Here is a 26,839-nt window from a genome sequence, read left to right on the forward strand (position 1 = left end):
GGAGTGTGTGTGTGTGTGTGTGTGTGATGGGGAGGAAGAGATACAAAGGGAGGTATTGAATTCGGAGCCTGTGTTGATGGTAAATGGGTCACCCTGTTAGGAGTCTTGCAGACCTGTAGTTCAGGTAATAAGAGGAAGAAGAGGCTGGAGCTCCAGGATGAAACCTGGTCATAAATGTGAATGAATTTTTCCCATATACAAGATATATATATATATATATATACACCTTGGTACACGTATGCAGTGCAGTATGTGTGCAATGGAACAATTTTAATTAGCAAAGCAAGCGTGTGCCAGCGTTTGTGCAATGTTCTGCCACTTTAAGTGTTGTATTAGCGTATGTGGGTGTGCGCACGGAGGCTTATGTGTTAACTCGAATTTGTGTTTCGGGAGTCACAATAGCACAACCTACACGTTAGCCAGTGTTTCCTATACAGTATTGTTATGTGGTATTTGTCGTCCTGACGTGACTCGTTAATTAATTACCGCCGTTACACATTGGCGAGGGAAAGTGAGTGGAAGTGACCTGATTTAAGTTTAGACGACGCGCCGCTCCAGCTCGTAGCACAAAACAATTAGGGAACACTTTATTTTGATAGCAATGGTAAATGGTTTGTATTTCCTGTATATAGCACTTTTCTTCTCTTGATGACCACTCAGGTCTGCTATTTAATTTATTATTTTATTACTTATGTGTTTAGGGCAAATGCAATTTTACGCATATTTCCATTTTTTGTTGCTGTTTTTTTTTCTGTCCTGTATGTTTAATTTCATTTTTGATTTGATTTGGATATGAACGCTAACTTTGCCGCATCATTTAACCTCTTCTCTGTAGATTGTGTCTGTCAGCATCTTATTAGTTGACTATTTACACTTCTGTTTTCTACGTCTGTCTCTTGAAAGTGTATGATAAGTTCTTGGTTGATTATCTGTTGACAACATCGAACCATATAAACCACATTGACAGTCAACTCACTATTATTAGGGAAATGACACTTTGTCACGAACATTAGATATAAATAAGAGCTGATTATGTGTTGACGTGATACCTGTCGATTACTAGTCAACAATGGACGATCAAAATAAAAACATTTATAATGCTCTGCTTATTTAACCATGAGTATTCACACTGCTTGTGGAAAATAAGTAATGCGTTGCACATAGTTCAGGTGGAAATACTGCATTATCAAAAGATTTCTCAAAGAAACTAAGACCGACAAAGAAGACAAAATAAAAACTGAATTAAAAACATTTATTTGGAGTTAAGTTTTGTTTTTCTTGAGTTAATGGATGATTTTTTACTTGTGTATTTTGTTGCCGTCACTCCCTCAGATTTTATATTTGCTTGGGTTTCATTTTGAGTCAAGGACTCGGGAGTGACGCTGAGCTGACTGAAGTTTCTTAACTTCTCGACTCAAACTTGAGTGCATGACTTTGACTTTGACTTGATCATTAACATTCAGACTAGGCGAGGACTCTGTAATATAGCGATTATATAAGCAGAGACAGGCAAAAAAAATGTGCTTCACTGCTCTCTGCACAGTAATAAATAATACCCATGTTTCTCATTTCTAAAGTCGGGGCTGATGTTCCCGTGGAGAAAAGCGAAAAGTCCGAGCTTCATTCTTTTGTGTAATGTGACAATCAGGACCTGCTCATTTGAACATAAGCAAGTCGGATGCTATTTTGGGACTTGCTGACTTGGCAGTAACTCAAAAGGTAAATCAGTAGAGGTCAGAGATACCACACATGAGCACAGGCAGCAACTTTGCTGCGGTTACTGTCAAGGAGCCGAAATAGGCTGCGCACACACATACATTCTGTGTATTGGGGCGGAAATCAAAGGGTATTTTACGATACAATACACGATACACGATACTAATGACATCACAGTACAACGATTCAGTGATAATCAATATATTGCAAGACAGTTATAAAGAGATACATCACAATATCTGTCAAAATCGTCTTTGAAAAGATAAAAGTGCAGGATTTCTGGGGCATCTCTTAACTCTTTAGAGAACCCTCATTTATTAATGAAATTAAAATTGCCGATATAGCGTATCGATTATCATATTACACAAGTTGGGATGACAATATGTCACCGTCGTCATTTCGACTCACCGTTAATATTCATAGTAATGTACATGATGTTAAACATCCCCAGTTTGTTATTAGCTACCATATTTTTCCTTCATTAGAAACTAAACTGTCAGCATTATGTGCCGCTAAAGCTGTAAAAACACGTGGGTTTCATTGATGCTCACGTGAACAATCTGTAAACACACAAAAAGTTGGTGTTCGGTCTAACAATGGCCTCCTGTGAGAGAGAGAAGTGAGAGCGCTGCCTGTGACGAGACGCTCCTCGTCATGTGGCCTCACTTGACACTGAGGCTGCCTCTGTTCTGTCAGAGGAGAAAAGCACAATGGAGGAGCAAACGTGGAGTAGCAGAGGCACAGGGAGAGGCATTGCGGCGGGGTAGACGAGGCTGGCGATAGCCCGGGGCCCCAAGCTGACAGGTGTGCAACAACTGATAACGATAGTCCAGAGTAACTAGAGCCAGATTTGATAATGGGAAGACTCTCAGGGGCCAATGGTTCCTTCAGACCTTTTTTTAACAGTAAATGCTAGATACAAATCCTTCGATGTCGGCTCCAAGCGTTGGTTTGTTCCCCCACTGATAGTTGTGCGTTATAGTTTTACCCTAACTACTAAAGACAGCTAAAAAAAGTACCTGGTACCTTAACTTAACCGTGCCGTGCCGGGCAAACAAGTGGTAACACGCCAATAGTAAAGAGTCACTGGTGCTAATTAGCTTAGCTTGTCAGTGGCACTGACTGTGCTGTGCGGAGCGGCACTTTTATTGCCAACATGGGAGATCACACACTGTCCATTCCTCTGTTCTGTGGCTTACTGTGGCACAATTACACACTACACCCATCAACACGCCACTAACATCATGTCCCAGGATGCCTTGTCCAGCCAGCTAACAAGCATGAGCTTTGGGAGAATCTCTGTGGTTGGTGGGGGTCACACACTCTGTGTTGTGTTGAGGAAAAGAAGTCTAATTATTTTGGAGGCAGTCTCCATTTTACTCTGAGAGGAAGTGAATTAAAAAAAACTCCCTCTTTCCTGGCGTATATTACAGGTGAAAGAGCGCATAATGACAAGAACACGTAAATGCATCTTGAAAGTGACTTTACTTTATCTGGAAAAATCCTCACATTTTACACCCAAACCACAGTTTCCTCTCATTTATCAAAGTCTTTAACTCTGTTCATTAAAAAGCCATAAACAGAATGATCTTACCTTAACCTCGATATTTCTTCCTTATTTGTAAATAAAAACATCCACAACATCAAAGAAAGCCTCTACCAGGCTGCAGATATAGAAAGTATTATTTCTATATCTGGGACGTGGCATGAAAATGGTAATATCCGTCATTTATACGTACAAATCACTTCTCTGCCTTTTATTTTGATAATAATTCACGTTCTCATTATAGTTAAACACAGTCCAGTGTGGTAATAATTTATGGCTTCATATTGTAAATTTGTGTTTTGATCATGATTTTGGATTTGTTTGAATATGATTGCGTGATATTTTAAAATGCATGTACTATATAACAGCAGCTGCTGTTTCCTTCACCACGCGGCTCCAAATATCCGTGGATACAAATCTCTTTTTATGTGAGAGAGTGGGTAGAGTTGAGAAGGAAAAAAACTAGGTCATAGAGACTGTACTGTTTTGGTCATTACTCAGAAGTGCACAAGGTGTGACAGAGGTTTCACACAAGTTACACAAAAGTTTAAAGTTTTGTATCCTGCTGGCGGGAAACGCTGGTACATTTTGTCGTTTTGACTCAAGTCACGTCCTCGTGTCTTCACAGGAAACCAACGAGCTGGTGGCCATCAAGAAGTTCAAAGACAGCGAGGGTGAGTGGAGGATGAAGGTTTTGACGGAGGAAGAGCCGATCGGCTGTGTCACTGCTCTCTCTCTCTCTCTCTTTACACAGAAAATGAGGAGGTCAAGGAGACGACGCTCCGGGAGCTGAAGATGCTCCGGACCCTGAAGCAGGACAACATCGTGGAGCTGAAGGAGGCTTTTCGCAGGAGAGGGAAACTCTACCTTGTCTTTGAATATGTTGAGAGGGTGAGCTGAGTGACGCTTATTATTTCACCGCGCTGTGCACATACTGACTCTTACATTACTATTCTGCTGTATCTAGTTTTCAGGATGTTGAGGCTGCTCAGTTAGGCGTCACCATGGCAACATATGAACTATGCTGTTGGTGAATAATGGAATTCCCCACTGTGTTGCCAGGGTTTCCAGCCAAGTGTTTATTTCATGATAGGCTTTATTTTCGTACTGTGCTCAAGTCATTTAAGTACGGTGTCCCCACTCGCTCGCCTGTCAGGGTAAAAAAAAAAGAATCCCACGAAGAGCAGGGAGAGGAATCCCCACACTAAAGATCTGTGCTTATCAAAGACGACTCGAAAAGTCTGCACAAAATAGGGAATAATTCCGAGGGGGATTGGATTTCATCACATTAAGCGCAACCCGATTAAGTGAATAAATGATCAGTGGCAGAAAAATGGGAGAACAGATGGAGTCGGCATCTGAGCTCGTGCTCAGTGGTTTTACTCAGGAAAAGGAATGAAATCCAAGGAAACACAGGCCTTACTGCATGGAGTGTGCATGTTCTCCTTGTGTGTGTGTGTGAGAGTTTTCTCCAGGTTCTCCGGTTTCCTCCCACACTCCAAAAACATGCAGGTTTGGGCATTAGGCTAACTGGATGCTCTAAATCAGGGGTGTCAAACTAATTTTTGTTCAGGGGCCACATACAGCACAATTTGATCTCAAGGGGGCCGGACCTGTAAAAATAGTAAAATAATAGAATAATAACCTATGAACAACAAGAACTCCTTTGTTTTTTCTCCTTTGTTTTACATTTAATGAAGGATAATTTTACAAAACATGAAATTTCTTGAGAAATATAAGTGCAATTACAACAATATCATGCCTAAACTTACTATTTACACAGCACAAACATTTATTCACGGGTATCTGGAGCATTTGACATTACGTTTAGATTAGTGCGAAATTTTAACAAATTCATCCTGTGGGCCGGATTGGACCCTCTGGCGGGCCGGTTCTGGCCCCCGGGCCGTATGTTTGACACCCCTGCTCTAAATTAACAGTAGGTGTCACTGCTGTGGCCCTGTGATGGACTGGCGACCTATCCACGGTGTGGTATCTACGACTCTCATGTGGAGGATAAAGAGGTAGAAGATGGATGGATGGATGGAAACACATTATATTCAAAATACTTCATTTGTTTGCCAAACAGTCTGCGAACGGTGCACAGACGAACTGATCCACATACAAAGACAAGTCGAAAATTCTAGTTTTGTCTTCATCTGTTTATCTGGGTCTGGGTCATGGGGACAGCAGTGTGAGCAGGGAAAGCCAGACAGTCCACTCTCCTCGGCCTTTTCCTTCAGCTCCTCCAGGGAGGTTACTGAGGCGTTCTAAATCCTGCCAAGAGATGGAGTGTCTCTAACTTGTCCTGGGTCGGCACCAGGGTCTCTTCCTGCCGAGAACACCTCCCCAGGGACACGTTTGGGATACATCAGAGAGAGGGAGATGTTACAGAAATCCACTGTTCCTCCTCACCTTTTCCTACTTTTTACTCATCCTTTCCTCATTTTGATTATATTAGATATTATCCTCTGTTTATTAAGGGCTTTTCTTCCAATTAGACCCGCAGAAATGATCCCATGACCCTAAATCTTGACCCAAAGGTTCTTTTTTTGTTGGGGGTTTGTTTACAGAACATGCTGGAGCTTCTGGAGGAGCTGCCCAATGGCGCGCCGCCCGACAAAGTCCGCAGCTACATCTACCAGCTCATCAAAGCCATCAACTGGTGTCACAAGAATGAGATCGTTCACAGAGGTGAGAGGAACTCCTTTTCAATACATCACAGGAATGGGTTTTTGTTGTTGTTGTTGTTGTTGTTGTTGTTGTTGTTACGGATGTTTGCTCCCACTTCCTATAATATACATCTATTAATGGATCCCCAGGGAATCGCGTCCTGTGGCAATAAACCTGATTCGATTAGATTTGCTTATAAGTGTATCCGTGTCTCTTCTGCAGAAATATCCATGTCACTTAATGTGGTTTTCAAGCCAATGGCAACAACGTTGTCTTTTGACTAACTGTTGCGTTCCCCCTCCCTGCTCCCTATCAGTTCGTAAAAGATATTAACATATAGGCTTTAGACGTCTACAGGGCGAGTTCGCGTCTGCCTGCGAGGAGACTTTTTTTAACGTGACCTCCCGCCACCGCTGTCTCTGCCGCAGCACAGCGAGACCACCGACTGTTCACCACAGTCACCGTCATTATCTCCTCTGCGAGGGTGGCAGGCTGACACACTCGCACCTGGAGACCTTTTCATAGTCATGCACGCAGGCCTCGATCCTGGAGACACTGTTGTTCCAGGAGGAACATGTTTACCATCAGAAAAGCACGATTTTTTTCCTTAAAATAACTGGATTTAATTACAGTATATCTATAACATGCAGTTACATGTCGTGCACTTTAGTGTTCTCACATTTCCTTTATCACCGCTCTGACAGACATTCATTTTTATTTTTTTACTTGTAATTGTGCATTTTCTAACAGTCAGAAAAATCTGACAAAAATCCAATAATAAGGACGGCCTCTCTGTGGAGTTCTGGCCCCTGAAGTGTTGTGTGACCATTGACCAAACTCTGCTGTCAGAATAACAGTTTTTAAATAAAACACTGACGTAACTGAACAAGTTGGGCCTTAAAGGGGAATTCCAATATTTCTCAACCTGGACCCTATGTTTATAAATGTGGGCGTGTAAATGAATGGCACTTTTATTATTAGAACAATAGACAGTATCCGCTGCGGCAAAAATGGAGGCGTTGGCTGCAGTGTAAATTTAAAACATTAACACACCGGTTACGCGACTGCACTGCACACAGGAAGTGATTCGTTTAATGACCTGTCTGAAAAAGTTTCAGAAGTGACTTCCACTGCTCAAAAAAACAGTTTTTTGGCAGTATTAATAGACGTGGACGCAGATTCTCTCTCAGGAGGAAACAGAACACATATAATGGGACATGGTTTCTGTTCACAAAGACCAAACAGAATACTAACAACAACAACAACAAAAATCACGAAAGGTCACTGTAGCTTTAAGGGGCGACTGCGTCAGTCCACAAAATGTCAGCCAAAAGCCAATTAAAGGTTGTTTTTTTCGAATCATATTAAAATTCTGTTCGTTATTTTAAAACACTGCAGTATGTGTGTGTGGTTGTGCGGTTTTAATATTATGTATAATAATGAACTGGCAGTGCATTGACACAGATATTGAAAGTCAAAAATAGGGATGGCACGATGCCATGTTTTCATGTCAACACAATTTCTTGCCATTTAATGCTTTTTTAAAGACATAATTTCTCCCACTGTGTTACAAACATTCTTCTCCCACAAAAGAGGAAATAAAGAGACCACAACACCACTCCGTTAAATGCTGTTACTGAGTTTTACAGTCAGATTTTTACAGGATTTTTGGATTATGCAGGATTTTACATTTTTATCTGATATCCAATCCAGTGGTTTTGATCGATTTTGATTTTAACGACACTGATACCGATACAGAGTATCGTATCGGCTCATCCTCAAAGGTCTTGTTAACAACTTGTGTCTGTGTCTTTGTCCAAGATATCAAACCTGAGAATCTCCTCATCAGCTCTGAGGACATTCTCAAACTCTGCGACTTTGGTGAGTTTTTTGGATGAATAGTAAAAAAAAAAAGTTATTTGATCACCTTTTACTCGTATATTAAACACTCATGCATATGTGCAGAACACTTACTTATGCAGTGATCCTTTTTTTTCTCTCTGTCTCAGTTGCTTGCTTTATTTTTAACCGTGATTTTGTTTTGGCCAGTTTAGTTCTTGGGCTCAGTTCACCGTGAAAATTCACACCTTTAATTTGTCACCCTGTAAGTTGTGCAGCAGACAGATGAGTTCTCTCCCAGTGGAGTCAGGCAGCACTGTACTATTTTACTCTGCTGGCTCTTATCACAGCATGAAGACACGGAGCCTATATTTCAAGCATGTCAGGTGAATTTATAGGCAGATGTTTACCCAAAAAAAAAAGTGTTAAGTCTACATTTAGATGAGTCTTTGCAACATCACACAGTTATTTAAGTTTATATAGTTGGCCGATGTATGCCCACTGAGTCAGCTGGGGTGAGATTTGTTTATTATTCTCCGTCAGAGCCGGCTTTCTGTTTGCTGTGATATTTCATGCTTAAAATGGATTCTCTATCCACCAGATACTTAAAGCCACCTGCAGTGATGTAACTTGTTTGGTCACACGTAAAAAAATGGCCATGTTTTTTCAGTGGCGGTCAAGAATTATGTTGATGAGTGTTGATTGTAACTTTGTGTACACAACAATTGTAACACAAACTGATTCACATGGACACGTAAAGCCCCGCACACCCACACTCACATGCATTTAGTGTGTGACCTATACTAGAAAGAAATACATACAGGACTACGAAATGCACATGAAGCTGAGTTAGATACTATTTTTGTTAGTTTTATTGCAAACTGTGAATTATGGACATCAACATTTTATGAAAAAAGATTCAGGCAAAACAACCTTTTTCAGTTGGTTTGGGTTCAAATAAGTGATGAGGATAAATGTTAAAAAAAACCAAAAACACGAGTAGCTCTCTGCCATTTTCATTTTGTCAAAGTAGCTCTCAGAAGAAAAGAGGTTGGAGACCCCTGCCATTATGGATCATTACAGAGAATGGAAACGCACAAAAAGGAGAAAATTCTTGTGAATTAGCCATTTATATCAACCATGTGATTGGATAATTAGATGTTACATTAACAAACCCACGGCCAAGTAGAAAGGGAACTGGGCTTGTGACTGGAAGGTTGCTGGTTCGACTAGGGTATCCCTGAGCAAGGCACTCACTTCCCATTGCTCATTGATAATTGGACACGCTACAATTGAGTGTGTGGAGAGAAAAGAAAATCAGCTCCCCTTGAAAGTGCTAGAATTTTGAGCATGAAGGGGTTAACTTGATATTTAGATAAATGTCTCCCTTGTTTGTTATGACGCCACCGACTGTTTCATGCCCTGCATTGCTTGATGTACAGTACGTACATCACAGTCTTGGACGTAATTTCATGTTTCGCTGCATCAGGTTTTGCTCGTAACCTGTCCGAAGGAACCGATGCCAACTACACCGAGTATGTGGCCACAAGGTGGTACCGCTCACCTGAGCTGCTGCTGGGGTGAGTGTGTGTGTGTGTGAGTGTGAGTGTTAGGGCTGTTAAAAAAATCAATACTAAGATACTAATACATACTAATTGATACTAACATCAATACTCATCAATATCTTTAACTACTAATATGTGGTGTCAAGCACATGTTGAACAATTTTGAATAAATATCTAATTGCACTTGTTATGCAATTGCGATAACGACATCAGAGGGAATGCAAAGTTTCACATCATTATTCTCATTTTCATTCGAAAAAACATGTTTGAAAATGATTACTGTGTGATATTTGTGCATATCTGTGAGAAACAAAGATGTTCTCTTCAGTCTGTAGAACATGATTTGTGTAGATCAAGACAATAATTAATCTAAAATGATATTCTGACTCACATTTTGGCTCTTAACAAATATTGCGCTTCCTGCAATTTGGATAAAATTCCGATTAATTTTTCAGCCCTTGTGTCAAGTCACCAGAGGCACAGAAAATAAACACTTACAATTAAATAATATTGTATTATTTCCCACTACATGAGTGATGTTAACCTGCATGGTATCAAAAATGGTATAAAGTATCATGTTTTTTCCTGGATATCAGCGTTGAGTTTGACATTTTAATACAACACTAGCGTGTTTACCATTTTTTCTCCTGATTATGCTTCCAATACCTCAAAAATTTGAATTTCTCCTATTTATTCAATAAAATACCTTATCAGGTTATCTTACTTTGCTGTAGCTAAACATGTGACTCCCCTGTTATCAAACTGAGGAAAAGCAAAATGACTGAATTATACAAATACCCAATAATATAGATGTAAATGTAATGTAAAGAGGAGCTTATGTCTTAAAGCCTATAGGGTTTATTGTTCATAAGCTCTGGAGAGAGTTTGCAATGATGAAGTCCGCTAGCTTAAATGCTAACGCAGTAGCAATAAAGTCCGCTAGCTTAAATGCTAACGCATTAGCGATAAAGTCCGCTAGCTTAAATGCTAACGCATTAGCAATAAAGTCCGCTAGCTTAAATGCTAAGGCATTAGCGATAAAGTCCGCTAGCTTAAATGCTAAGGCATTAGCGATAGCGTCCGCTAGCTTAAATGCTAACCCTTTAATTATCTCTAATCTGTGAAATTTGATTAAAAAAATAACAATACAGTATTTTTATTAATAAAAGCCTTAATAATTCCTTATATGTTTCTGATTAATGAGTGCAATAATAAGGCATTGTGGTTATTTTCACGTTTTAACTTGTCCTCAAACTGTTACCTGACGTACGTTCTATTAAAGCAAGCTCTATAATTTTAACACAATCATATTATTGTGCTCTTATTGTCTGCCAAGTTGAGGATTTTATGTACTTTGCATGTCCATGTGATTCACTCTCATTGTGTGAATTCGGACCAGTGGGTGTAACAGGTGTTTGGCGTTTCCGACAAAAAAGGTGTCGATGATTCACCTGCTACAGACTCTGGACCCGAGCCTTTGTCTATGCGCCGCGTTCCATCCCGAGATCAAATTAGTTTTTTTTGTCATCTCCTGTGATGTGCCTGCTGCAGCAAATGTCCATTCCAGGTTGGAGACAGCTGAACGCCATCTAGCCTCACTCACTGCTGCAGCCTGATTTAGTAAATGCCCTGGAACATTTATTGAGACAGCGTTTGAATGCCACCCACTCAAATACTCTCTCCCTCCAACACCACAGCTCCTCTGCTTCTCTGCCGCCAGATCTCTCACCATTCCTCACCAGACTCCTCAGCGCCGTTTCCCTCAATATTGACCGTCTTCCTCAGGAGCTTCTCCATCAGAGACAAGGCAGCCAGAAATGCTGTTTTTATTTCAGTGCACCATCCGTAACATCAGCACAATCACCATCCTTGTTTCCTTTTTCACTCCCGTCGTCGCCGTTTTTTTTTTTCCTTCACCGCAGACATTAAGCACAAGGTTGACAGGCAGCGTCATTAAACGCATAATATTTCATCTCTTTCTGTGTTGTTCTAGTGCTCCCTATGGAAAAGCTGTGGACATGTGGTCTGTGGGATGTATCCTCGGGGAGCTGAGTGATGGGCAGCCCTTGTTTCCGGGTGAAAGTGAGATTGATCAGGTTGGTGGCTCACAAATAGCTCATTAAACCGTTGTTAGTTCAGCAACCATTTTTAAAATCCTTTAAAATGGCACGTTTGCACAAGTGCACTTTGCATAACCGTAATTCCGCCATGGTTTGTGCTATGGGAAAAATTCTGACGGTTTCTGAAAGCTGAGAAGCTTCACGTCAAAGCCAACTTGTGGTTTTAACGGTAATTTTACTCACGTTGTTGAAGAAAGCTGGCGAATCAGGGTCTTTCTCGCCAGAAAGGGAAAAAACTCAAACAAATGTTATTTAAAATTACATTTTATACTGTTCAAATGTCAAATTTAGCATATAGCATGTACCTCTACAGCTGAAACAATTACTCGATTATTAATCGATTACTAAATTAATCGTCAACTGTTTTGATAATCTTTAATCAATTTGAAGCTTTTTTCATGATTAAAACAAGATTTCTGATTGTTTTAGCTTCTTAAATGTGAATATTTTCTTCACTCAATCATTTTGGTTTGTGGACAAAAACAAAGACATTTCGAGCAAGAACATCATCATTTCCAGGTTTGACAAAACAGTGATTTTATGGACCAAGTGGTTACACGATTAATCGTGAAAATAATCATTAGTTGCCCCTCTACATTTTGTTTTTTTTCATTTTAAACATGCAGTACATTGTAAATAACTGCCAGATATTGAAAGTTAAAGTCTGCAAGAGCACTTAGTCACAGGTTAAAATAAGCAAAAACAAAGTCCACACAGACATGGACAGGCTTTAAGAGCAGATAAAGGTATAATGAGTAAGATTTCTGCTTTAAAATGTTTAAAATTAGAATTTTGGTCCAATGTTTTTTAAGGGCCAACTGCCTTAAGATGATAATTATGTTGCATACAAATGCACTGCATTTAAAAAAAATAAAAGTGCACTTACTGCATAACAATGACTTTTGTTTAAATGACTAATTGAATGCAAGCCACTTGCGTTCAATGACCTCCCTCCTCTTTGTCCCATACTTCATCCAGGAAGTAGTGGGCCCTCCTTTCCTTGGCAACCTTTATGTTTTTAATTGCAGTGGCGGTCATGACACTGCCAAGAGTGAAATAGCAACTTGGACTTGATGTATGATTTATTCATTGTGTTTGATCTCTCTGGCAGCCCCAAACAATACATTTTAAAAAGAGGAAAGTGAAGGAAAAGTCTAAATGCTACGACTGGACTTTGGATTCTGGACTAATGTAATATAGTTTTTTAGTTGTGTACAAACTCTCAAACTTCATAGAAAGCTGTGTAGCTGTGTAGCCGCATTTTAAAGACCCTTCTATGTTTATTAAATCATTAACATCCTCCAAAAAAGGACACATTTTTAAATGTAGCTCCTCACTTTTGAGGACTGGCAGCTTTTCTTTATCTCACACATTTTCTTAAAAATTATTCTTAAATTTTCTGACATTGTCAGATGTAATAAATTCCATTCTTCTGTTTGAGGAAGAGCCAATTTGGATTTGATATTTGTGTGTGTGTTTTTTTTGTGTGAAATTATTATTTTTAAAGGGAACATTTAACAGAGTTTCGTGTCCTTGTGAAGCACAAATCACACTTGGAACTTTTTTAGACTCTACATCTGCAGACAAGGAAATGTGCATGTTTTCTATGATGGCGGTTTTTGACATTTGTTGTTATTATATTATTTCATATCGAATTCAAGAAGCAATATAACTGATAACCTGATAACGAAATGCAAGAAATTTTCTACAGTAAATAAGCATAAAATATGTACAACAGCTCATACATTTTGATTCAAATGAGGATGAATACAGCCAAACCCTTTGACTTACATCATTATCACCACTTTCCCTGATAAGATTTTTGTTTTTGTTTGGAGTCCTCTTTGGTACAATAACGAGAGAAAGAGGACATATTAACACAGATTTTGAAAATTTAATTGAATATAAATATTACTTACAGCAGTGTTTCTCAAACTTTTTATACCAAGTACCACCTGAGAAGTAGCATCACTATCACATTAAACGTTAAAATACATTGGTGTAAATTTAGGTCAAAAGTCAGCTATGGACTTTTCACAGGAGGCGGATTCATTCCAATAAGATAATTTGCTCTCTCATCATCCTCCTCTTCCTCACATATACTTCACACATTGGTATAGTGACATTAGATTAACATGGAGTGACTCTAATTATTATTATTCATTATCACATGCCCTGGTATGTACAGTAGAACAGTATTTTCCACTGGAGGTTCACACACCACAGTTTGAGAACCGTGGATTTACAGCACACATGACGGTATTCTCACAGCTACAGTATTATGAACAGAAATCCAGCCATGCGTACAGTGTATGAGCAGTGGATGGTGTAAAAAAACAACAACACACAGAGTCACTGACGATGACAAAGCACGCAGACGTCGTCACCTCACATCTCGACTCTGTGCAGCGTCATTGTCATTGTGGAGCGAGTACGAGCCAAAGCAGAGCTAAAACTGGACCCACATATATGCTATATGAAGATATATATATAGATATGAAGTCAAGTCCTTAAATGCAATCAAAAAATATAGAAATTGTAGTTCATTTTTAACAATAGCAACAGAAATCTCCACTTATTAAAGTTGATAAAAAACAGATCACGTCACATTTTCTTCAGAGCGGCTGCTCTGTTGCTTTTGATCACATGCCCCTCGTCAGCATGGTTGTCATGGATACAGATGTAGTAGATGATGATGATGATCACATTTCACTGCATTTAGCACTTACAGTCAGGGAACTCTTAAAGTCAGGATTCAGGGTTCAGCTGCATTTGACAAAGTAGTCTTAACCCTTGACCCTGAGGTGAGACGGCCGCGTCCTAAGAAATGAAATTTACAGCTCAATATTCACAACTGAACGAGGGTTAACGTCATCAGTTGTACTAATGGTGCAGCAGGAGAGGCTCCTGTCACGTGGATTAACTATGATGGTGCTCGATTTATTCTTCAGCTCTTCACCATCCAGAAGGTTCTGGGTCCACTCCCCGCAGAGCAGATGAAACTCTTCTACAACAACCCGAGGTTTCATGGAATCAGGGTAGGAAACTCATGTTCCTTTTCTCTCTGCTCTTTCTTTATCTTCCTCCTCCTCCTCTTTGTTTTTACCTCCTCTCAGTCTCTCTCTCTCTCTCTCTCTCTCCCTCCCTCTCTCCCTCTCCCTCTCTTGTGGCAGTGTTCCCAGCACCATGACTGAGTGGATTGCTGTGACTCATGAGTTAGGTGGTTGGCGTTCAGTTTAGTAGAGAAAATGTCCCCAAAGACTCAGCAAGACCTTGCGTGTGTGCATTACGTGTACTTGTGTTTGTTACCTCTGTAGGAACTTTTCCAGGCATAGTCCCTGACCTAGTCCAGGACAAGTGGTCCTCATGGAGACCAAAACCTGGTCCTGATGAGGCAGAACCTCATTTGTGAGGAGCAGGTTAAGTTTAGAGCTAAAGGCTTAGGGTTATTTGTTTGATTAGGTTAAAATGAAAAGCTGCGTGTGTGTTTGTTTGTGTAGTTTGTTTTGAAGGAGTCAGTGATAGATCTCACGGCAGTGTACTATGTTGGAAATCCCAAATGTACATTTTAGTGAACAAAAAATGTTTTGGCTTTGAATTTCATTGTGTGTGTGTGTGTGTGTGTTTTCTCAGTTTCCCTCAGTTACTCATCCTCAGACTCTGGAGAGAAGGTACCAAGGCATCTTGACTGGTTTGATGTTGGATCTGATGAAGGTAAAATACAGATATACAAACACAGTCTCTCACTCAGACTAATCAACCCATGCACTTCAGTGGCGGTTGCTGCTCCTGTGAAACAGGGGAAGCTCATTTCAAGCCCAGTTATTTTTAACTTTGCAAACTCTGCATGAGACAGAAAAGGCTCTGGTGTCGTGTATATTCCTACAACTGTCAATCATAAAGTGATTATGCTTTGCGGGCAGTTCCTCCAATCATCATGACTCCCAGAGATGCCGAGCTTCCCAGGAAGTGATGATTTTTTTCCACATTTTTCCAATTGCTGCCTCACTCACTGCAGTGAAACAAGGCTTTTCTGTTCAGTCTCATTGGGATCGATGGAAGCCGAACTTCTACTAGGTTTTAATGTGTCGTGTTGCAGCGGGAATGTATGGGGAAGATAAAATACACTGATTCTGATTCTTGTCGAACAGTTGATCGAGTTCCAGTGAACATTTAGTAATGAAATGTAAACACGCAGCCGTAGATTTAGGTTTGATTTACGCAGACCTTAACCCTAACCCTAATCCTAATCCTTAGATAATTAAAATGGATTCCCGAATCCATATCCAGATTACCACCAATTTGCCATAGTTTACATCCAGAAAATTCCACTCAAATCAGTCCTTTACTTTTTAAGTTATGCTGCTCACACACAGAGAGACAAACACGGCCAAAAATAAAATGCAGCTTCCGTGGAGGAGATTAGAAATCCAGTAGAAACAGGCTCCCCTCATGTTCGTCTCTTTAAATCCTCAGAATCTACTTCTGCTCAATCCTACGGAGCGATTTTTGACGGAGCAGAGTTTGAACCACGCGGTCTTCCAGCCTCTGAGGCAGGTGGAGCGAGAGAGGACGACTCCTGCATCCCCCAACCCGCCGCGCTCCTCCAAGAGGAAAACACACCACCATGGAGAGAACACAGTTCCTACAAGGTCAGACTGCGTCACCCATTATATAGGTTGTTATGGAATTATTCTGCAATAACACCAAAAAATAATGTTGCCAAGGCAGATTATACAGGAAGTGTGGGCCGGTGTTTGTAAACACAGCAGAGGCAAAGACTCTTCTCTCCTTGTTCCTGCTCTGCTGCATTTCAGGACACACACACACACACACACACACACATAAAATATGCGTCACAAGGTGACATGACAGTTACTCTGGTAAATAAAAGGTGTGTTAAAGGTTTCCTTAAACTAAAGATGAACAAAATATCAGCGTTGGTGAACACACACTACCTGGTGACGGAGCCGTGCTGCAGCAGAGGCTGCAGCTCGGAAACAAACACTGTCACGGGGACATCGTGCTGTGAATTTAATGCAAGTGTTGCTTTGACCTGTCTGAGCTGTCGGAGGAAAATAAAATATCAATGCCCAACCCCAGCAGCAGCTTTATGTTTGTAGAAATGTTGATACTTCATGTCGCCCTTTATCCTCATTCTCTCTTTAAGTTATCATTCAGCACATGGAAGCTTAACTCTTAACTCTTGACTAAATTATAATTTCTTGGGCATTATCACGGCTTCTGATATTGCGTTATCACCCCTCCTTACTGATATTGAGGCTGGAGGATGTAAACACGATCATGTAAACATCCCGACCTAGAGCAAATGGAAACAGCAAATGCCAGCAGAGGGCAGCGTCTCTGCACATAAAACAACACCGCACACACTCCTTGTAGTTTATTTAGGATGACAGACTGGGATTACGTCTGGATTAATCTTTACTTTGCTAATTGTTGGGTCAAACTTGCTGCCATCTGCTGGATTTCCATGTGTTTACACAATCTCTGGAGGTCGCCACCACATATCCAAGGGGGAAAATTCAAACCACTGGCCTCTGACCTTTTTAGCACCCAGATAAAGGTTTGAGGTCAAAACGTGTGTGTGCATAATGTTTGTTTTAACACCAAAAGAGCTTCAAATTCACTCCGGGAATTCTTAGAAAGTAGACTGTGACTATGGAAAGTACAATGCTCTTCGGTAAAGGTTGAAATTAGTGGAAAAACATGAAAAATGACACAGTATATAACGATTAAACACCTCCCTCCACCTCTGCAGGAGTCACAGTAAGAGCACAAGCCGTCGCACCAACAGTAAAGAGTGCTCGAGTCTGCCTCGACACGGGGACCTCCATCACCTCGGCAACGACAGCTTCCTCAACGGCAACAAACCGACGCCGTCCAGTTTGAGTCCCACGCTCCATCCCAAGGCCCAGTACATGTCCCAGACCCTCAATCGCTCTGCCTCGTCCAGCAAAGACCTGGCCAACAACAACCTGCCACACCTCCTCAGTCCCAAAGAACCCAAGGGCAAAACTGAGTTTGATTTCAGCATGGGGCCGTCACCGAAGACGTCAGACCACGGGATAAAGTACGGCCACAGCAAACCCAGCTCCTCCCGCTCTCAGCAGCAGCAGCAGCAGCAGCAGCAGCAGCAGGGCCGTCACACCTTCTTAGAAAACAAGACCAATACACTACAGTCTGGAGCGGAGAAACAGCACGGACGACATTCCCACAGTATGGCCGACTCTGCCCACGGGTCCATGTCCTCCTCCTCGAAGAGTTCGGCCTCTTATCTCAGCCTGTCCAAGAGCCACAGCGCGCTGAGCGACGCCAAGTCTGTGGGGAACCTGAGCGACGGCCGTCTCCACCCAGACGACCCCAACTCCAACACGCCGGCGGGGATGGGACCCAGCGCCCGCTTCTTCCCTGCCAGCTGCTTAGACCTCAACACCCCCGCGGGGCCCCCCGTGCCGCCCGGCAGCCCCTCCACCAGGCACAGCGACCGATCCGGGCACAGTCCCGCCTCCCGTAGCAGCGGCAACGTCCGGATGGAGAGCAGCACACTGGACTCGTCGTCCAGACACAAGTCCAGACATAAACCCTTAACACCAGGTAAGACGAAGATGTTTATCTGATCTCATTTCTGTTGTACTCTGAACTAAAACAGCAATTATTTGTGATCTACAGAAGCATATCGCCTAGATTTCTTATATATAATTTATGAGAGTTGAGAGTATTATAAGTACAGTTTTCTGAATGTGATTTATGACCTGGATGTGGAAGTAATTGCAGTATGCGTAAGTTGAAACCTCATTAACGTTAATTGGACGTGACACGAGGGCAGCGTCACATGATTCAGTCTGTCAACACGTTGTAGTATAAGTGCGGTAAATAGTGACGGCGTGGATGAGTCACTGATTTGTCAAGTTACAGAAAATGAATTGTCTGATGTGGTTTTAATAGGTTTTTGCTTAAAGAGCACGCGCCTCACTCTTCCTCGGCCTCGCGAGGTAAACAATTGCTGGCGGAAAAATCCCGAATTTGGCACAAAGTAAATGCAGAACTCGGGTCAAATTTAGCACGCTAAAAAAATAAATAAATCAAGCAGAGGTAGGTAGGAAAATGTGAAGCTCCAGACGTCATGTGACTCAGTTTGTTTACACCAAGCTTCTGCAAATAAATGAACGGCACCAGTGCCAGTTTCATGCTGTAAGACGAGATCTGTCCCCCTCCCCAAGTATGGAAACAACTGGTGCAGACATTATTCCAGACCTGCACTAACCTGACATCTTTCTACTTTCTGATACACTTTCCCTTGTTCTTCCTTCAAAGAAAGCATTAAAATCACAAAGAACGTGTGTGTAAAAGTAACAAGATTCTGTACCTGAAGTGGAATCCGTTGTCTCTGTTCACTTTGAGCACATGTAACGGCTGTTAATCCATGTCTGCGTCTCCTGGGAATCTGCGATAATCCGAGAAAATATTCTTCCGTCGCGCTTTAACGTATTATTTGGTGTAAATACTGGTATATCTTATGTCTGTGGATTTGTGGAACACTTGTTTATTTTGGTTCCATAACATGACGTCAGCCACTGCAGACAACGAGACACAGGTGATTCACATTAGGGAAGGCCAGCTAATCACACATGGGGGGCGTGGTGAAGTGACAGGAAACAGGAAGTGCAAAAAATAAAACAGGAAATGAGGAGGTGAAACTGAAAAAAAAAAATTACAAAGAAATCAACACATTGGGCCATAATTTACAAACACACTTAATTATACACTTTATTTACTTTATGAATATGAATGATTAATTATTAATTGTTCCATGTTTCTTTGTTTTAAGGCACTTCACATCTGTAATGTTGTCTCCTCTCTCTTTGCGTCTCGCTCAGAAGATGCCGGTCCTCCAGAGCTCCTGGACCCCGGAGGAGCGGGAATGCCGTCCACTCACACGCTACCTTCTCCTCACGAGTCGTATCACTACGGCCTGGGCTACACCTCGCCCTTCTCCTCTCAGCAGCGGCCTCAGCGCCACTCCATGTACGTGAGGAGAGAGCGCCACCGGGCCCACGGCGTGGTGGAGGGCGGGATGGCGGGTCTGCCCGCGCCGGGTCAGGTGATCCCGACGCGGGCCAGCAGCCTGCAGCTTCTCTCGCCGCAGCTGCAGCACCGCACCACGCTCACCGGACACTCCGTGAGCTCCTCGAGAGAGGACTGCACGGACGACATGACCAGGGTCAGTATTTATTATTTCCTGTGATAAATCGAGAGAGCACATGCAGCAACACTTTTTGTTTTTTTGGGGGGGGTTTAAGAGAATAATCAGTATTATTGAAGTAGTTCTGTAAGAAATAAATGAATTAAATCCACTAATTACAACACATCCAGTCTCCGATACTAAAACGCTGACGTAATGTAATGTGAATTTTATCATGGATTATAATACTGTCAGATTAAATACATTTAAAGAAGACATTGTGATGTGGTATTCTCAAGAGAGAATGTATCTGAAATGTTGGAAAGGTTTTAACAATAATATACTATAATAACTATGATTAATATAGTAATGTGGGTAATATGTCTATCCTGTACATGTTGTACATTTTTTCATTTTGTCATTCTTGTTTTAAACAAGGGCTTTGTGCTATTTTTATTTAAATTTAATCTTAATTTCCTTTTAAATTTAAAATTTTTAACTTGTGTGCTCTTTTTTCTTCTGGTACTTACTGAGTCTGATATGGAGCAACTGTAACAAAACAATTTCCTTCGGGATAATAAAAGTATTCTGAGTGTGATTCTGATTCTGATCTTAGTTTATAGAAAGGAATTTAGTTTAAAAAAAGAAATATTGAAAACATTTCATGAAAATCTGGACGTGGCACTGACGTGTGCATTTTAAAATAATTCAAGTCTCCAAGTTTGTTCAATGCGTTTTTTAAGATTGTTTAATCTTAAAAAACACAGATCAAAATGATCAAAATAATTATAGCTCTTTAAATGAACTGAAGTTCACACATTCAACAAGGGTGGGTTTTTTGTCTTTATTATATATGTATACAAATATATATATATATATATATATATATATATATATATATATATATATATATATATATATATGTATATGTATACATATATACAGTATATATATATATATATGTACGTGTGTATATTTGTGTGTATTTGGCGACATGGTGGATGTGTGCAGAGACTGTCAGTGTGTCTGGCGTGAGCGTTGCCACTGCTTCATGCTGCGTCTGTCCATCTTCCCAACAGAGTGAGCAGTCCCCTAAAGACATGAGCCACCCTTGCGCCTCCATCAAAGACTCTACGAGGGACAACACTGCTGCTTTTCACACACAGCGCTCTAAAAACGAGGTCCGAGCCCCTGACTCCACCCCCACCTCACATAGATGGTGTCCTTAGCCTTAAATAGATCTGTTTCTACTCAGGTCAACAGCTTGACTGCACGCTTGGTCGCTGATATAAATGTTAACCTCAGTGAAAAGCTCTAGGACTGTCCCCGAATGTTGTCTTGTGATGTGAGACAGTGAGGAGTGTGATAGCTATAGTGAGATCAAGTGGCTTTCGTCAGTCGTGACACTGAGGATTGTGAGGAGTGTGTGCGTGTGTGTTGTGTGTGTGTCTGCGTCACGCGTGTGTTTGTGTTTCGTAGGTCGGCATGTATCACGACCCTCACGTCGACGATGGAGGAGCGTCCAAGGAGAACAGGATGATCTTCACCGAGTCCATGCCACGGAGAGTAGGCAGCTTCTACCGAGGTGAAAATAATCAAATAAAATGTTGAATGCAAACATGCAGCATCGGGGAAGTTTATTTTAAATTAGAACACGGAGCATTTTGGCTGTTTTTTTCCATTACTATGTTTAAACGTACAGAGGCTATAAGATTGTGCAGTGTAGAGTGTCTTATATCCTTTTTTTTCAGCATACATAGGCTGTATATCAGATTCACCAACAATATAAAGACACCTGAGCAAAACGTTCTCAAAATGTTTGAAATCAGGTTGAATTAGTTTTTTATGAACAAAAACAAAAGAAAACGGTCTAATTTTGTGACTCCTGCACAATTATCGCAACTTTACATCGTGACTAGAATTGCGATATAAAATGAATCAACAACACATGAGAAGACGCAGTTTTTAAAGCCGGAATATGTGACCTATAAACACACACACCCAGGATGTCCATATAAGGAATTACCGTGAGAATAATTTACCGTAAATTACCGTAATTTATGTTTTTAACTGAGGAAAATTGTTTCCTTTTAGTCTCGAAGATGCAGCGTAATTTTAAACTGACAATCTCAATGCATTATGGGAAATGTGAGTGCAGACATTTACCAAGATTTTATTATTATTTTCTCTTCATTTATTCGCTCTTCTTCAGTTCCTTCACCGAGACCAGACAACTCGTCCTCTTTCCATGACGGGGTCGGGCAGGGTCGGGGGCCGGTCGTACCCGTCGCACCGGTTGACCCCGTTACCATGGGCAACCACTCCAAACGCCAGACGGCGTTTGACTGGTGAGAGGGTTATTTTTTTGTTTTTGTATTTATTGTTTGTTTTCTTCACCTGAATTAAACAGGAAGGAAATGTTTTCAACCTTTTCCTGTCGTTATAAGATGAATGAGCAATTCACCCCCCGACACGATATTAATTATGTCCATAATAGTTTACTACATTACTCTAAAGACACAACACTTAGAAGGGTAATTAAATCAGAAGTTGCCGTTTTGTTTATCGCACTCGTTGTTTAATTAAGGAAATACAGGATATTGCTTTTTCCTGCTCTTGTTGACAGTTTTTTCTGTCGTGTAAATGTTCGATTGAAGACAAAATGTTATGACGAGACAAAAAAACCCGAAAAAAAAAAGGATTCTCTGTGTGTTACAAAGGACCACAGCGGAAGCGATGGTCATGAATCCGCCGGAGCCGACCAAAGAGAAGGAGAAACAAGGCTTCTTCAGGGCCATCAAGAAGAAAAAGAAGAAGACACAGATAGTAAGATCATTAAACCGGTTTATTTACCTGCCATTTAATCGATTTTCCATTCTATTTAATTTTTTGATATAGTTATGTCCTCATATTTGTAATTTTTTAAGCCAAAATGTGCTGAAACTTCTCAAAAATGAGGCATTTCTCTATTTTTCAACTCCGGAGACTAAACATTAAACATGTCACCTCGTTCTGGAACATAGTAGATTCTTTTATTTTCACATTATTGCCAAATTGTTGGTTCATTTTAGTATTTTCTAGTGTTTTTGTAGACGAGCGACAGCACCATATACATATATACAGATATATGATGTGTGAAGAGGAGAGTCTCTGCATTTGACTTTACACACACACTTTACTAGAATGTTATGATGACAGATATAAACAGCAGTATTTCTAAGATCAGAGATATTGCATGATGAAACAGAAATATCTCAACTGTAGAGCTATTTACTTCTGTAATGGGCTGCTTCAGTTGTTACTGATGTCTCTGCTGTTGCTGAGAGTGTGTGGCTGTGCATCTTCTGCTCCACAGACGGACATAGAGGACGGGAGGAACCCCAGCATCAAGAAAAGTCTTTTCCCCCTCTTTAGCTCTAAGAATAGCTTAAAGCACAACTCAGCAGTCAAAGTCCTCCCCGTAGTCGCCTCGCCTATGGTGCAGCACCAGCCCAGTGCGGCCTACCCTGCCTCACCAGTAACCGAACCTCGACACTTACAGCTGCATGCCAACTCACACTGCACTCTCCACCAGAATGGCCTGCTTTGAAATCCTCTCAAGCTCCGTCATGATTTGAGTGACTGATTGACGATCGGCGGCCCGAGACAATTCTCAAAGCTGAAAGGATTTCAAATAGTGAATCTGATACCGCACGCAGTCTGTGCATCCATTGTTTTTTTGTTTTTTTTTGTCTTGCTGCAATGTACGTCAAACGCATTCTTGTCGTCGCAGCGTGTGTTGTTTGTCGGGCCGACACCTCTGCACGTCGAGAACCATCTTTTAATAAATCCTATTATCATCATATGAGATAGAGGGATGCCATTTTTTAACGATAATAATAGTCAGTTGATCATTATTATTAAAAAATGGTGGATGAATCTTTCTCCGTGTAAGTTTACGCATTTTTCTTCTAAGAAATGTGATAAATGCACCGTAGTCACCGAAACTTCCTAAGTTTATGATGACCTGTTTCATATACATTATTTGTCATTTAAAATATATAAGTGCACCAAAGAGCAGACACAAAATGCAGCGAGACAGAACATAAGTATGTGACGCTACTTTGTGCATCTTTTGTTATCATTAAACATTATTAAATTAATATATATATATTATTTAAAGGAAAATTATAAAAGAAATATCAAACTGATTTCTAAATATCGGCATCAGACTCTTAAAAATTCATATTTCAGCCTTTAAAAAGAGGATCAACAACAAACAAACCCATAACAAAACTGGTCTCTCGACAGTTAATATGGAAACAGTTATTCACTGTTTCCATATATGGTCAGTTATTGAAAAAAAAAAAGTGAATAAATACACTATATAAAGTATTTTCCTATTCCGGCATCTCAGAAGTGACTTATTGCTGCTTCTCTTCATTTTAAATGTCATCTATTTTAATTTGTCAACTCTTGATTGGACAAAAGAAGCACGTCAGAGACGACAGCTTCGCTTCAGATAAGGAAAAAAGAGTACGAGACAATGAAAAGAACGAGTCGTTGCAGCTTTGCTGTGTTTTCACTTAGACTCTGTATGAAGTCATCACTGATGTCACCATTGCTATGTTCTTGTCTGATGCTGCCAGAGGCCTGCATGAAGAACCTCATGAGGATTTGATTCAAATGTGTTTTAACTCATCGGGTTTCCTGTGTTGTTGTTGTCGTTGTCGTTTACCAAAAATATTTTAGGTCACTGGCATCGGACAAGAACACATGTCCCTGCAGAGGAGCTCCAAGTCCTCCTCGCACCACAGCAGCAGGCGGAAAAACCGCGAGAGGTCTCGGGACAGAGAGCGGGAACGAGAGCGGGAACAGAGCCGCGACCGGGACAGAGACCGAGAGAGAGAACGGGAGAGGGAGCGGGAGAGGGAGAGAGAGAGAGGGAGGGAGAGAGAGAGAGTCAGCGACTGGCCGCCAGAAAAATCTGTGGATTCACTCTCGCAGGCATGTGCAAACCTTCTCGTCATCGTCTTATATCTGACATTTTGTAGACAAAAATTCTATATAATATCAATTGTGAAATGATTTTAAATCATTCCTAAAACTGTGCTGCATAGCTTTTTAAATATAAACAAAGGCCTGTTGCATTCAGACCACTGTCAAATGAGTTCATACAGTGTTGATCAGCTGTTTTTCCATAGGGGGTGAAATCAGCTCTTTTAGCAAAACATCTGTCGCTTTTCGACCGATATCTCGTGCATTTCTAGCGCAAGTAGTGTCAAAGTCGGCACCGCACACACTGGCGCCATAAGTAAGTCACGTGCCAAGTTTGAAGCTTGTCATGCAACCTGTTGGACAGTTACGCAAGAGCGAGACGTTCCTTACATACCCATACCATAGATATGGGTGTTTACATCAGTGCTGCACACAGGAAGTGAAGCAACAGCCAACATTGCACTAGTAAAGCAAGATGGCTGCAAACAGGTCGGAGAACGCCTGAAGACACAAAGCAGTGTCCTTGAAAAGTTTGAAAAGTTAATTCTACCGCTCAAGAAAACACCCCTGCACTGCTGGTGTATACACACAAATGCTCCCTCCCTCACTCAGGTGTTATCGTGATTATACTGCACATATCTGGTATTCATGTTTAACTCCGTCTGGTGTGTTGAATTTGTTCAGTTTTATTTTATCTTAACTTTTTTTTTACTATCATTGTTATTATTATTATTATTATCATTGTTATGTCGGTGGTTGTCAAACTTTTTATACCAAGTACCACCTGAGGAAGCTCGCGTACCACAGTTTGAGAACCATGGCATTACATCATTTCAGTTCATATAGAGGCAGAGTAAGAGCAACAGCAGAAATCACACACTGCCGTTTTAAAGAAACCTGTGGGTCTCAACCCAGCTTTTGGGAAATGATCGTTTAGACGATAACAACCAAGCAGCTACAGTAGTACAGTGTCTGCAACTATTTAGATTTGTTGCATAGCAACAGTGTCCTCAATTCTTGCACATGCATTATTTTTCAAAACCTGAAAGAGTTGCAGGGAACCTGTAACAATCACAACACTTGATTTCTCTTTCTCCTCCCAGAGTCAACCCCTCAAGTCACTGCGCAGACTTCTTCACCTCTCCCCTTCTTCCTCAAGCCAAGGACAGCCTCCTCCTCCTCCTCCTGACCTGCGCTTCCAAGCCCCCCTCTCCAACCCTCCTCAGCCCTCCTCCAAAGCCGGCTACGCTGAGGGTCGAGGGCACCCCGAGAGCAGGGGGCACCCCGGGGTGAGCAGCACCGCCCAGGCCAAGAGCCGCAAGACCAGCTACCCACTTCCTGGACAGATTGAGTCCAGCTGGCACGTGTCTGCTCTACAGCGGGCGGAGGGAGCTCAGTTCACCCCGGAGCAGCTGGGCATCAAACCGGGACAGAATGGACCCACGTTTACCCGGGCGTCCCGCAACAGAATGCCGAACCTCAACGACCTAAAGGAGACTGCGCTTTAAGAAGAAAATAAAATAATAACAATAATAATGATGATAATAATCCCAAACCACACCACCTTCAATATCAGCCTGACGCAGATTTTCCTGGTAACTGTTGTAAACGTTTACGTGAAACTTCAGTGGCTCGAGTCCTCGTTCAGTGACCCGTCGACGCTCGTGTCTCTGCGAACACTGGAAGCTAAACACAGGAGCGGCGTCGCTCAGAGGACACAAGGAAAGACAGGGCTCCACGCCAGCGCTCAGTCCGTCGTCCGTTGTGTCATTCGCTCTCTAATTATCAAGGTTAGAACGTCAAGATAAGCTGATCTTTCCTGTCGAGGAGACACTGCCCACACGACGGCGCCTTTGCTGCCATCTAGTGCTCACAGGACAATACTACAACCACACACCGAAACAGCCACCGTCGCAAGGTGGCAGCCGACAAACTCCGAGAAAACACACACACACAAAAAAAACGTTTTTCAAGCTCTGATATTTGATAAGAACAAAAGAAAAAAATATTTATATCAATATTATTTATTAAATATTTATTTGTTTTAAATTCAAGGATATAAGCTATAAAATGACACAGTATGTAGACTATATGGGAGTATTATAAGGTATCGTAGAATTAAATATGTAACCGCGAGAGCTTTAGTTTCGACACAAAGAGATGCATAGATATTTATGATGTGTTGATAAAACAATATGTC

At 41.2% G+C, this 26,839-nt stretch overlaps 1 protein-coding gene across 6 annotated transcripts in view; it reads left to right on the forward strand.

Moving 5' to 3' along the window:
• cdkl5 (cyclin-dependent kinase-like 5) overlaps positions 1-26,632 on the forward strand; it is a 38,823-nt gene extending 12,191 nt beyond the window's left edge. For 2 of the 6 annotated variants that reach the window (XM_044030183.1, XM_044030184.1), the window contains exons 4-21: positions 3,891-3,936; positions 4,017-4,153; positions 5,836-5,956; positions 7,757-7,816; positions 9,264-9,354; positions 11,333-11,435; positions 14,411-14,497; positions 15,093-15,173; positions 15,936-16,111; positions 17,239-18,074; positions 19,358-19,701; positions 20,742-20,843; positions 21,142-21,247; positions 21,875-22,010; positions 22,383-22,488; positions 23,018-23,179; positions 24,394-24,648; positions 25,743-26,632. In XM_044030183.1, the coding sequence (XP_043886118.1) occupies positions 3,891-3,936; positions 4,017-4,153; positions 5,836-5,956; positions 7,757-7,816; positions 9,264-9,354; positions 11,333-11,435; positions 14,411-14,497; positions 15,093-15,173; positions 15,936-16,111; positions 17,239-18,074; positions 19,358-19,701; positions 20,742-20,843; positions 21,142-21,247; positions 21,875-22,010; positions 22,383-22,488; positions 23,018-23,179; positions 24,394-24,648; positions 25,743-26,147 (3,354 nt within the window). In that variant the 3' untranslated portion in view covers positions 26,148-26,632. Of the gene's footprint in view, positions 1-3,890; positions 3,937-4,016; positions 4,154-5,835; positions 5,957-7,756; positions 7,817-9,263; positions 9,355-11,332; positions 11,436-14,410; positions 14,498-15,092; positions 15,174-15,935; positions 16,112-17,238; positions 18,075-19,357; positions 19,702-20,741; positions 20,844-21,141; positions 21,248-21,874; positions 22,011-22,382; positions 22,489-23,017; positions 24,649-25,742 lie in introns of those variants that run through there. The other 4 variants (XM_044030185.1, XM_044030188.1, XM_044030187.1 and 1 more) reach the window with 4 other exon arrangements.
• Positions 26,633-26,839: the final 207 nt, after the last annotated feature.

This window comes from Solea senegalensis, linkage group LG7 (genome assembly GCF_019176455.1).
Source record: "Solea senegalensis isolate Sse05_10M linkage group LG7, IFAPA_SoseM_1, whole genome shotgun sequence".
Lineage (NCBI taxonomy): Eukaryota > Metazoa > Chordata > Actinopteri > Pleuronectiformes > Soleidae > Solea > Solea senegalensis.